This window comes from Lissotriton vulgaris, chromosome 5, assembly GCF_964263255.1.
Source record: "Lissotriton vulgaris chromosome 5, aLisVul1.2, whole genome shotgun sequence".
Classification (NCBI taxonomy): Eukaryota; Metazoa; Chordata; class Amphibia; order Caudata; family Salamandridae; genus Lissotriton; species Lissotriton vulgaris.
Window position 1 is genome coordinate 1593254375 of NC_141693.1, and position 14112 is coordinate 1593268486.

Sequence of the window (14112 nt, forward strand, 5' to 3'; positions counted from 1 at the left end):
TATTGACAAGCAGCAGCATTACTTGGTGCGCTAGGTCAGGTTTGTAAATCACCAGGGGAAGTGCTTCTCTTTAAAGCAGCCTTTGCGCTGGCGTTCTATGGTGCTTTCAGGGTGGGGGACCTGGTAGTGATGAAAACGGACTGGCACAGAAGCTGCAATTCAGCCATGTGAGGGTGCAGGAGGAATCCCTATTCATATCTATTCCCAAGTCTAAGACCAATCAGGATGGTAGGGGGGACAGAGTTATATTGCAAAAAGCACGGGGTGTGTGTGCTGCCCCCATTACCAATTTGGAAGCGATCCTGGCACACAGGCCACCGGGCGCAGGGGGTCCACTACTAATGACCGGCGTTGGAACCCCGCTCACTAAATTTCAGTTCTGTAGAGTCAAGATTGTGGCCCTCAAGGCGGCCTGTTTAGACCCAGTAAGGTTTGTGACCCATTCTTTTCGGATAGAGGCTGCCACCGAGGCAATGGCCAGGGGCCTTTTGGGGAGCACGGTTGAGAGGATTGGTAGGTGGTCCTCAGACTGTTAAAAGCACTATGTGCATCTACATATGCTGTGAAAGGTTGGCTATGTGTTACTGATGGTGATTCTCTTTGATTTGGCTTGCAGTTTCCACATCCTGTCCCGCAGGGGGGAAGTTTGCAGTGGTTCATCAGTTTTCGGCGCCTGTTGCAGCCCAGGTTCCCTGCCTGGGGGCACAGGGAAGTGGACGTGTGAATAATTGGTCACTCACATGTGAGCAGGTTGAGACAAGTTTTTTTTTCAGGCAACAATGGCCACAGGGCATGTCAGGCAGGTTTCATGGTCTTCTTCCACGGCCGTGAGGTGTATACACAATGACCAGCTTAGGGATATGTTGGTAAGCTTGCTGGACAGGACTCATGTACCCTCCACAGCGTTTATCTTGCACCTGGGGGGTAATGATCTTGTTTACTTGGGTAGGAAGGGTGTAGTGGAAGCACTGATCACCGAGGTAGGATGGCTGGTGAGGAGATGCCCGCAGGCGGTGGTGGCCTGGTCACACATGGTCCCAGATTTCAGTGGAGGGGGGGGGGGGGGGGGGGGTGAGTCTATGTGGGCTTTGAACCACTCAGTAAAAAGAACCAACTACTGTATTAATATTCGGATCACCAAAGCTTCAGATGATTGCTCATGGGTGCACCCAGGGGAACATTTTTTCCTGCAGGATGGCATGCATCTCTCCAAGCTAAGTAATGAGATATACCTGGAGAATTTACTTGCCTGGTTAGTGGGAATGCGGAGCAAGGCAGGACCTTCTAGGTGCAGGGGGGCAGATAGTCTGGCAGCTATGCTGGCCTGTGGTGGTAAGGTCCTGATTGGTGGGCATCTTTTACGGTCCTTAGTAGGCGCCACCATTGTCAAATGAATACGCCTGAGGGGGGCAGATGGTCTCTCATGGAACTCAAGGGGCAGTTATAGCCAGTAGGCTGGAAGGGTGCGAGTGGAGGGGAAGTTCCCTTCCGGTAGGCTTTTGGGCCAACCCCCGCACATGCGCAATGGCGCAAGAAAACTGGGCATAACAGCACAGCCCCTTATGGGCATAATGTTGAGAGCGTAGAGGATGCCCAGAGTGAGATAACCTTCTGGTGAACTGGGCCCCCTGCGTAAGGTCACTCCGGTAGGAGGGTGGGACCTAGCATGATCTTGGACCAGTCATTGACCCTCCGTAGGCTCAACAGGGATACGCAGGAAGATAATGTTGTTGATCATTTAACTTATGACAGGAATGACTATTTATTAGAAACATGTTAAGGACAGCCAAATGACATACTGTACATATCAATGTAATGGACCGGACTTTCTGCGTATTGTGTAAATGGTGTAAACATGAAAAATGTATGTTTGTTACTGTTATGAATAAAATACGGCTGGGGTTTTACAACCCTTAACCCAAGCCGTGGTGTGTTGTCTCCATTGATGCCTTGGGGGAAAATGAAGGAGGATCTGGGTTTGACCTAGGGGCACAAATGAGGAGGTAAAAGGGGCTTGACTGTTTGGGGGAGGGGGACTCAGCAGTATCTGTCCATAATGGTATAAGATGATGATGCATGTCAACCAAGACAAAATTAACCAGTATGTGGCAGTGGTACATACAAGTACTTGTTGAAAATGACACTTCAACGTGTAGGCACCAAAACATGTATTTACTAAAGAGGAAACATTGCTATTCCAGGTCAAAGATTACATTATTAATGAGAATGACACTATTAACATTTTGTTTGGGAGAACAAAGTTTATTTTCCAAAATTGAAAACCTGTTTTCGATAGCAAACTGGATGCATTTTCGTTCACTGACAAGCTGATGTTTGCTAACAAAATTCTTGCATTCCCTAGTATATATTTGAAGCTAATCTTGGAGTGATAACTGCATAACTTCAGTGACAACATTGTTGAATGACTGTGGACAATCTGCCTAGGACTGAGAGATCTGTGTAATGTGTTTACTAATCTAGCTGGAGCCTCCACTGAGCTTTTTAGTCACAATTTGCGATTAACATTCTACATGGAAGGTGAAGGATGGAAAAATTAAAGGAACTCAAATTTAGAAATGCAGATGAATGCTAGGACAAATCGAAAGAACATTAATTATAGCATTTTCTGGACTGCCAGTACATTCTTCGACTTTTGACCATTGCAGCAGGAATTTGCACTTAAAATGTACAATTTTCTCAAAAAGTTTGGGTTGGGTAAACCTTTAAAACACCTGGGGAGGAAAATAATTGCTTGCCACACCATTAAGTACTACAATATTTGATAAATACCAGTTCAGAACCATTTTTTGGGGGCGAATATAGGTGACCACTGGGCTGTAAAAAGGTACCATTTGGCTCAAACATCTCCAGCTATTTAAGCACACCAAGAAAAAGTTATTAAACACCTGCTTCGAAGCCATACACAAGCCACGCCCCCTGGCTGCCGGTCTCTGCCCACCATACCCACTTTGGGGACTGCCTGCCCTTCTTTTTCCCTATTTAAAGCTACCCCCATCGGCTGCACCCAGCGGCGACGCAGTGAAAACACGTCATTTTTTTCCTAAGGTCCCACAGGATCCAGCGCGAGGTTGTGAAGCCACAGGCTCCCTCATCTTTAAATGATCTGCATTAGTTCGATGTTTTGGAAGCTAAACTATCCCATCGGTCAAGACGAAGTGCATGAATAGGACAGACCCGAACCTCCAGAAACAGATAGATTCCTCAGCTTGCCTTTCACACAGCGCTCGTCTGCACCTCGAAGCTATGACCAGAAGCGCTGTCCCTCAGGGGACCTATTCATGGCTTCGGTCTCTCTGGAAACGATTCCGGCGTCGGTGTTACTAGTGTGAGGCGTGGTGTTGTGTTTTGAACGGAACCGGCGGGCTCTGCAACACTCCGCCCCCCTCCTCACGCCCGCTGGCGGCTCTGCAAACGCCATCACCCGCCTCACAGCACCCCTGCTTCCAGGAGCCGCTGGTGGTGCGCGGGGCGGAAACGCTGCAGGTAGGTGGTCATCTTGCCCGGGACGCGGTGGCTACCAGTAACTCCTAGGAGGGGGGAAACAGGAAGAGCGGTTAAATAGGTCACATGCTACAACACAGAACGCACAAAACAACCTGGCATGAGTATCCACTACCAAAATATTGTGAAGGTTAGGTATACATATAGGTAAGTGCACTTTACTTTTCTTACCCCCACATCTACTACCATGAAGGTTCACATCGTCAATGTAGAGTTCAGTATTCTAAGTAAGGCCACTGCAATTATGTGATTGTGCCGCAGCAATGTATTTTTTTAATAATTAGATACTTGCCACGTATATCATCATATGCCACATAATCTAAAGATGTTAAAAAAAATGTTTCAATGGTTAGCCATAGACGGGGCGATACAAAAGGGGATGATGGACGGAGCGTTTGAGCAAATACTCACCCCCAGTCAACTGATCTGGGTTTAATCCATCACCATTCTTTAGCTCACTCCGCCACCCCAGTTCAGACATGGCCATATGCAAATCAGTCTGACCCTGTGCCTCATGGGAACAGTCCAGCCCGAACTGCCAAGCCATGTCTTCCCTGGACCGGAAACAAGCATCCTGGGACTTGTTTCGGATTCATAACCCTCTTCAGCCAGGCAATCTTGAATCCAGTGGCAAAGTGAGCAAGGGACTCACGTCTGATCACACCCTGCCAACATAGGGCGAACAAAGCGATACAAAAGGGGATGATGGACGGAGCGTTTGAGCAAATCAAACACTCACCCCCAGTCAACCCCAGCTCAAACGCTCCGTCCATCATCCCCTTTTGTATCGCTTTATCCATAGACTGGACCAGGACTCGGGCATGCCGCCGAGTATGGCGGTCGCGCCAGTCCCAGGGAGTCCAGGCGGGGTCACCGCGCACAGGAAGTAACGTGGGCGGCTCCTGTCCTCACGCCTGCACCTGATTGGGTGTTTAGGGCTATGACCCGGAAGCAAAAGAAGCGCTTCCGGGTCATACGATGGAAATGCGGCTGGGAAGCCAGTTCCAACCGGCTCCCCAGCCGAATTGGCAATAAAAGGGCTGTGGAGCAGCGGATCGGTCGCTTTCTCCGCCGCTCCACAGCCTGATTGTGCCACGAGGGCCTCAGTACCAAGGCCTTCACTAGTAGCTTTTTCCCCAACCACCATCCCCTGAGGTAGACGTTTTGTGAATGTGTAGTTTTGCTGCTCTTTTTTTTCTAGTAGGTAATGTAATGAGGCAATCGTTTATTGTGCTAACCGAATTTTCCTTTTAGGGTGGCATCTTGTCGTATTTTATGTGAAGTTAAGTAGTATTCCTTGGTCAGGCGGTAAGGTCATGATTGGTGGGCATAGTTTACAGTCCTTAGCAGGCATTGCCATTGTCAAATAAGGACGCCTGAGTGTGTGTGGGGGGTAGATGGTCTCTCATGGAACTCCAGAGGCAGGTGCAGCCAGTAGACTGGAAGGGTGCGGGGGAGGGATAGTTCCGCTTCCGGTAGGCTTTTTGGCCAACCCCCGCTCAACCGCAAAGGGCGCAAGTAAGCTGGGCTTAACTGCACAGCCCCTTATGGAGATAATGTTGAGGGCGTAGGGGTTGCCCGGTGTGAGGTAACCTTCCGGCGAACTGGGCCACCTGCGCAAGGTCACTCTGGTAGGAGGGTGGGACCTAGCTTGATCTTGGACCAGTCATTGACCCTGCCGTAGGCTCAACAGGGATACACAGGAAGATAATGTTGTTGATCATTTAGCTTATGACAGGAATGGCTATGTATTAGAAAGATGTTAAGGATAGCCAAATGACATACTGTACATATCAATGTAATGGACCGAACTTTCTGCGTATTGTGTAAATGGTGTAAATATTGAGATTAATGTTTTTGTTTATTGTTATGAACAAAATACAGCTGGGGTTTACGATCCTTAATCCAAGCTGGTGTGTTGTCTACATTGCTGCCTTGGGGTAAGGGGTGGGTGTGGGGGGGAGGATCTGACTGGCCTATGGGGGCTCCAAGGGTTGAAGTAAAAGGGTGGCTTGTTTGTTTAAGGGAGCAGGACTCAGCAGTTCCTGGCCAAATTAAGAACTCAGCGACACGTGTTGCTGTGCAGTGGTAGGCCTATTGCAATGCTTTATTGGTCACCTTTCCGTTGCTTATTGCTATATTTGCAAGTGTAAAACGACAAAATAATGAAGTAATACTAGTGTAAACTGTGCCAAGTTACGCTGCATAGTTTGCCTTTTATTGACATATAATTGACTCATCCCTGGTGCATAATTGGCCTTCCCCACTCTCATAATTCCAGTAGCCCTGATTAAAAGTACTTATGTACACTTCCCTTCACTATATTTTTGGCACACTATGTTAAGCTGAAAATTCTGATAGCATATAAGTGATTCTACCGTCCAAAATTAAGGGGTGAGCTAGTGACTAAGAACACAGGCACCGCCCTGCATCTACCGCCCTCAATCACCCCCTTATACGCCAAAAGTGACTACACAGCATTCCATCTTTGTAACCAGGCCAGCATTTTAACGACCAGTATTTTTTTCCTGTGAGATATGCATTTAAAACAGCAAATACGAAAATACATCACTGTCAAATATGGTATAGCTTTCTAACCTATTCTTAGATAATTAACAAATCCGACAGAGTTGCCATCTTAAAAAGAATACAGACTATTTTCCATAAAACGTTTTCCAAGTACCTGCTCCTGTCACTTCCAGAAATTCAGATGGTGAACCTATGTTCAGTATTTCCCTCTGATAAAGGCAGCGATGCGCCGGATGTCACCCATGACCATAAGTGATTCTCTGGGCTATGGAAGGAATGCCATGGCTCACGCAATGCAAGACCCAAATGCTTCTGGTAATGTTTCTACGGTGCCAAGAGAGGTGGAGCTAAACTGCTCCAAGGAGACTGATGGTTACTGACAACAAACCCTCCCACTAAACCAGTAACAGCACTCTTACACCCCCAAAACAACCATAATTCTCACACCCTACCAGAGAACTAGCGCTTTTATACCTGTCCAAATAGCAAGCGCTCTTACACCCTCCCAGAGAACCAGCACTCTTGCACCATGCTAACCAGAGATCATATACCATCCCACAGCACCAACACTGTACACCACTCCCAAAAATCAAGTACTCCTACACCCTCCCAGAGAACCAGCACTCTTGCACCCTCCAACAGAACCCGCACTTTTGCACCATGCCAATAAACTAGAGATCATATACCATCCCACAGCAACAACACTGTACAGCATTCCCAAAAATCAAGTACTCCTACACCCTCCCAGAGAACCAGCACTCTTGCACCCTCCAACAGAACCCGCACTTTTGCACTATGCCAATAAACTAGAGATCATATACCATCCCACAGCAACAACACTGTACAGCATTCCCAAAATTCAAGTACTCCTACCCCCTCCCACAGAACCAGCACTTACACCATGCCAATAAACCAGAGTTCATATACCATCTCAGAGAACCAACTCTGTACACCATTCCCAAAAATCAAGTACACCTACACCAGCCTACAAAACCAGTGCTCTTACGCTGTCCCACAGAACAAGGGTTCATTAACTTTCGACCAGAACATGTTTACACTAAGCCCTAGAACCAGGCTTTTTACAACCTGCCACAGACCCAGCACTTTTAATCACCCCAAGAGCAATCAGTCTTAACACTCCTACTAAAACCAGAGATCTTTACAAAAACACAGAACTTTTACAACTTGCCCCCGAAGCAGCACTTTTAATCGCTACCAAAGAACAATAGTTTATACACCATCCAGATAAATCAGAGTTCTCACACCATTTCAGAGAGCATGGGGTCCTACATGACCAGAACTTTACACTTCCCACAGCATGAGCTCTTTTGAGCTTCCATCTATAGAACAAACACACTTACACCATCTCACAAAACCAGAGCACCTGCAACATACCATAGAAGCGGCTCTTACATCCTCTCACAGAGCAATCCCTATTACAACTTCCCACACACCGTACACCCTACCACAGTGCAAGCTCTCTTTTACCACCCTAAAGAGCCAGCACTCATTACTTGGTGACACGTTACTAACATGCTGAAATACTGTCCAAGAATGAGCGCCCTTCCACAGAACTACCACTCTGATGCCATCGCAAAGAACCTGAGGAAAATTAAATTTCGGTCATGTTGTGTTCCCTAGCGCGTACCCCACCGACTCCGTGTACCAGCTTAAAGTGCATGTAACTTCCCTCCTGTGCCAGCTATGAAGACGCAAATACATTTGCGTCCAACGTTAACATGTCCTCTTTCAGATCCACCCTGAGTGGATTATGTAGTCCGTTCCTAAGTATGCTATGCCACCGTCTTTTTGTAGTACACTTTTCGTATTTTTCCTGCTCCTGAGCAGGCCCTGAATTTCTGCCATCAAGCCTCTTTTGTGGCTCCTGACTCTGCCCAGGCTACCTCTGTACCCGTGAACTCTGTCCTACTTTCAGCGCGGCCCCTCGCGCTCAGCTCAAGCCTGCTTTCTGCCAAGACTGACTATAACCTTCGAGTTATCTGTTCCGCTCCTCGAGAATGCATTCTTACCTACTAGGTCCTGTAAACATCCTCCTCAGCTGCAGAGCCAAAGGGCCGACCTGTCTTAATGCAAGTAATTCATAGCCTCTGTTGCCATGCTTCCATGGAAGGCCCCGTGCCCCACGCTTCACATGTAGACACTCAGGCGCTTATACACGCATCCATAGTTAGCATAGACTAGCTTCTGCCCTAGAGACCTTTCCGCCCAGATAGTATAGTTCCTAAACATCAGATATCAGATATGATAGAAGTACAAGTTGATCTGACATGCCAGACTTCTGTCTCTTTCCGTCAGCGTAAATGTCAAGTCCCCTGCACCCCGTCAATCACACGTCATGCAGCTGCGCGCGCATCCAAGCTTCCGATTTCTGCTGACATTGCAACATTCTGTTAGCACCACCCCTTGGTGCCACCCACTTGCGTCACCTATCAGTGACGTTTCTAGCACACACCTCTAGTTCACGCCTAGTTTCCGCCTCTTGATGATGTACTAGCACCACGTGTATATTGTTATCTTGTCTTCTCTCAACTGTTACGCCTCTTACATTATTCTTTATGGTATAAATCAAGTATATAAGCTATGTATTGTTAATAAAATTCAGCGCTCTATCCCTTCTGACACCCCTGTGGTGGTCAGAACATGATATCCTGATTCCTTTATGAGGAATAAAACCCTTAGAAACTCTAACACCACGGACTCTGTCTTTTTTCATTCTGATTGAGTTATTATTGATTAAGTACTTACCTGCATAGAAATTAAGAGAGTAAATTAATTATTTACGTCATTTTGGCGCCCGAATAGGGACCCCTCCCCCACCTCACGCGCCGGTTGGTGCGTTGCAAGCTATGTCCCCTGCCATCAGTTAGATGGAACACACGTGTACTGGCAGGATTTCCTGCATCTCCCTCTGACCCACGGAGGTGACGAAGACTGCGATCAGTGCCCAGACGAGGCGGTGAGGAGTGCGGAGGATCCCGACCAGAGCCTAGCCGAAAGAAGCAAGGTCCGAGGTGTGAAGAGGCCCACCAGTTTTCCGAAGTTTTCCGAAATTTTCCGAAGTTTTCCGAAGTACCGAGTCGAGTCCAGTCGAGTTTTCCGAGGCCTTCTGTTTTCCGTGCTTCCCGGTGAGTACCATTGCTGGGTCGTATCTAGACGGGTTTGGGTACGCAAGTCCGGTCTGCACTGTTTTTAGGCAGTGTATCTGTACTGTTTAGCAGTACATCCAGTATAGGGGGGTAGTCATCTATGTCTTCAATGTTTTTTATGTGATTAATGTTGTGGTATGAATGTGACTGTTTAAATGTGTATTATTGTGTTTCTTGTATCAACTAGCTGTAACTCGTATTAAGGAATAAAGATCTAGCGTTCAGTAATAAGTAAGCAAGATGCCGTTTTTCAACAAGTTAAAACAGATAGGAACTAGGAAAGGGTTACTGGAGGAAGAAATTCCTATCCCCCCTAGGGACACTCCAGGCAATTTTATGTATCAGAAACATGGCATAGATGCCATATTATATCTAGATTTATGGGCCGATTATACCAAGCACCTAGACGAAAGACACAGATGGCCTATCACCGGAACATGGGATGCCGAGTGCATCATGAGGGTAGAAGAAGCATTATGGAAAAAGAAAGCTAGACAATCTCAGAAGGACGCCATAGAATTTTGGCGTAAGGAATCACGTAAGCGTGCTGACAAAGCACTCCGTAGAGAAGACAGGCTTAAAGAATCAGAAAAAGACCAAGAAAACGAATTAGTTACTGAAGGGATCCGAGTAAAAACAGAACAAATAGACCGTGCCCGAAATAATCTTATAAACGGTATGTATCTTGCAGCAGAGGGCACATCTGAAGCCCAATCAGAAATACCGAAAAACTTACCGACACCATTAGTTCCAACTAAAGTAATGCATAAAACTACTAAAGACATATTCCTAAATTCATATCTAGAGGATGTAGCACCAGCTTACACCAATCTGCCTGTTCGTGCCCTGCCTACTGACAGGGATGGGGGTGGCACTACGCCCCCAGATAATGTCCCGCCGGTACCACGACAGACCTCCCCTGTTCCGCCAGCCCCGCCACTTCCCGTACTTAAGACTGACCTACCGAAACCAATCCTACCTGATTCTACTAAACGACAAATTCAAGTTCAAATACAGACTCCGCGGAGAGATAATGCCCAAGCATCCGCCTCAGGAGGTGCGACTGCGGGTCTTCAGACCCCGCCATTGACACACAGATTCAATTTAAGGGACACGCAGAATCCTTTCCAGTCTCCCCACTTATCACGCCTCGACGCATTAAAAGAAAAGATGTCAGTTTGCAGATATGATCCAGTACCCGGAAAAGACGATTTAATGATATTGGCATCACTACGATTAAGATCTGCCACCGATAGCTTGCTATGCTATGTAGGAATGAAGGAACTTCTCGACAGACTATATAAGTTTATACAGACAGGGAAAGACCCCGACAGTGTCAAAGCTGCCATGCATAAACAGAAAGTTGACACTCAAGCACAGATATTACGATTTTTCATAAATTGTGTGATAAGAGAACGAGACAGGCCCGAGACAGATCAAAGTGAATTAGACGCATTAAACAAGTGGGGTCAAAATATAGCCGAAGGAAAGCATGATAAGGGGGCTTGCATAGCCAGTATGTCCCAGAAAATTAGAAAGGCAGTATTGACTGCACACCAGGAAGAGAATGATAAAGCTTCCTCCGAGGAGGAAGAAGAACATGAAAGACCAGGAAGGTCTACAGATACTATAGCATATGTGGGTAGGGGAGCCTACCTTAGGAAAGGTGTCCGTCCAGAAAGCAAGAGAGTTTTTCTCTCTGAGTTAACAAATCCGAATTCTTCTGAACATCAGTTCCAAGAAACTGATAAAAGGCTTCGAGACCGAATGGGGTACCATGTACTCAATTCTATGGATGAACAGGAATTAGCCCGATCAGCTGTATTATGGGCCGAAAACCCAGACATGTATAATGATGACACGTTAGTGCAGACATTCTTGAACCTTTCACCGGAAGAGCAGAAAATAGCAGGTGTATATATGATCCAGCACCTCCTCATCAAGTTCAGAAACCACCATTCTGATCCAGGTCCCTTACACGAAACATTAGAAGCACTACTCATGGATAGATGGAGAGGTTTCAGTACCAAGTTAATACAAATAATTCTAGAACAACGACGTAAGTATTACACCTTCCTAAGCTCTGAATATGTTCCCGCCCCGCCTCCAGAAAGAAAAACGTACCAAATGCAATGCGGTAACGGCATTGAAAGTCAGAACCCCTTACGAGAAGTACACCCAGTTATGGGTGAGGATCATACCTTGAAACGTGTGTATGTTCACACACCACTGACTAAGTTGGAACTGTTAGAAATGAAGAAATTAGTTCCGTGTCATGATAAAGACCCTGCAGGTTTTCACAGAGAGCTCAAAGACATGTTACTGATGGGAGATTACACGTATGATGATATTATGAAAATGTTAAAAGTACTGTTGCCCACGGGCATTTACGAGAAATTAAAGGAAAAAGATTGGGAGGTGGGAGAGTCAAAGATAGCATGGGCAGAAATAGAAGACGAAGAAAGCAAACGAATCCCAGGGTTAGGCCTTGGGGATAAGACTAAAGCATTACCCGGTTTAATAGTACAGGTTTTGCCAAGATTATTGACAACCAGAAAGGAAGATTGGGACGCAATCTCGTCCTGTAAACAGAAACAAGATGAAGATACTAGTGACTTTTATTCAAGATTCGAGAAATGTTTCATTATCAATAGTGGTCTAAAACCTAGTAGCGAGTCATATCCACACCTTTTTGTAACAAAATTAGTCGAGAACGCCCTACCATTAGTTAAAAATAGAGTGTACAAAGTTGAAAGTACTTGGCAGGCAAATACGCCATCCCAGATGTTACAAATGTTACAATATCACCAGAACAGAATTAGGGAAGAACAAGATCAGGAACAGAAACGTATGAAAGACACGAAAATGAAAATGTTAGTAGCTCAGACAGTCTCAGCCGACGGTCATAGAAAAGGTGGGGCCCAGACCAATCATTCTGCAGCTCCCGTTAAAGGGACATGTAATTATTGCAAGCAGCCAGGTCACTACGTACATGAATGTCCAGTCCTGAAACATAACATCGCGACAGGTAAAACTAAAGAAAGACTACATCCGCCTAGACATGAACAGGGTCATCAACAGACCTCACAGAACGAACAACCAATGCAGAATACACAGCCTATGCATGATCAGTCCCACACAGTACAGACAGTAGCAGTACCGCAGCCACAGCATGCCCAGACACAGCCCATTGCCGCAACTCGGCAAGTCTCACAACAGATGTACCAGTATGCCCAGTCAGCATATCCAGATTATCCCCGATACACATGAAACAGCCTAGAGAGGGAAAGTGATTTGCCTCTTATTGAAATTCCTGTAGATCAAGAAGGTCCTTATGTACACAGTCACGTATTAGGAAAAGACAGAAAGTTTTTAATTGACACAGGGGCAAGTCGCACTACTATCAGCCACAATGAAGTCCCAGGGGCACCCCTCTCAGGCTCACAGAATGTTTCCCTTGGTTTTTCAGGACAGCCTATTGTAAACGAAGTATCAGAACCAGTTCCATTAGCTGTGGGTCCATTATCTCGAGTTACAGATTTGTTACTTACGAAATCATGTCCAGAAAATCTGTTAGGAATTAAAACACTGAAGGCTCTAGGAGCTATAATATGCTGTTCCCCGGAGGGAGTCAGACTCTTTCTACGGGATTTCAAGGGTCATTATGTTTTACGTGATTTTGATGTCAGATTGAAAAATGTACCAGATCACTTATGGGCAAAAGGCCCAGCTGATGTAGGTTGTATGCATATCACACCATATCGTGTAACACTCAAGACAGGAGTTGTTCTACCCAGAATCAGACAATACAAGTTACCACCCGATGCTGTAGTGGCTTTACTGAAAATCATTGAAGAGCTTATTGCCCAGGGAGTGGTCGTAGAGACCGACTCCAATATCTGTAATTCACCCATCATTCCAATTCTTAAGCGTACAGACCGCAATGCACCGCCAGTATATCGGCTGGTGATTGATCTTCGAGAACTGAACAAATGCATTGTACCACAGTATCCTGTGGTCCCCGATATCTCTTCCCTATTGACTACTATTGATTCAGAAGCAACGTTCTTTACTGTAATCGATCTCAAGAACGCTTTCTTCAGTGTACCTATTGACCCGGAGAGCCAATATCTCTTCGGATTCAGTTTAAATGGACGAAGTTTCAAATTTTCCCGCGCACCTCAAGGATTTACAGAAAGCCCCAGCATCTATAGTCAAGCACTGAAAAGACAACTAGATTGTATTCAAATGCCAGTTAATACCGCTTTACTGCAATACGTCGATGATCTACTGATCACCGCACGAAGTGAGCCTGAATGTGAACAAGCATCTCTGACAGTTTTACATTTTCTGGCAGACAAGGGACACAAGGTGTCCCCTTCGAAGCTACAATTCTGTGTTCAGCAAGTTGTGTACTTGGGTCACTTGCTGTCCAAAGTGGGGAGACAGCTCACTCCCGATCGCATTCAGTTAATCGTAAACATGCCACGACCCCAGACACAAAAGGAAGTGCGGGCCTTCATAGGCCTCACCTCGTAATGCAGACAATGGATTCCTCAATATGCATTTCTAGCTAAACCACTCATCCAGTTAACGACGCAGGAGGTAGCAACTTCCATTGCCCTCAGGAACACACACAAGCCTTTGAGGAATTAAAGAAAGCATTATGCCAAGCACCAGTTTTAGCAACACCATGTTACAGCAAACCGTTTACACTTTTTGTTACAGAACGTGATGGTACAGCATTGTCTGTCCTCACTCAAGATCAAGCAGGTTCACATAAGCCTTGCGCTTATTTTTCAAGTACATTGGATTCAGTAGCCCAGGCACTCCTTGCGTGCTTAAAGTCAGTAGCAGCAACAGCGTTAGCAATCAGACAAAGCGACTCAATTGT

The 14112-nt window shown here is 46.1% G+C and overlaps 1 protein-coding gene across 2 annotated transcripts in view; it reads right to left on the reverse strand.

Moving 5' to 3' along the window:
• Positions 1-2812: 2812 nt before the first annotated feature.
• THTPA (thiamine triphosphatase) overlaps positions 2813-14112 on the reverse strand; it is a 71901-nt gene continuing 60601 nt past the window's right edge. For both annotated transcript variants that reach the window (XM_086923723.1, XM_086923722.1), the window contains exon 3: positions 2813-3548. In XM_086923723.1, coding sequence (XP_086779849.1) covers positions 3448-3548 — 101 coding nt within the window. In that variant the 3' untranslated portion in view covers positions 2813-3447. The remainder of the gene's footprint in view (positions 3549-14112) is intronic.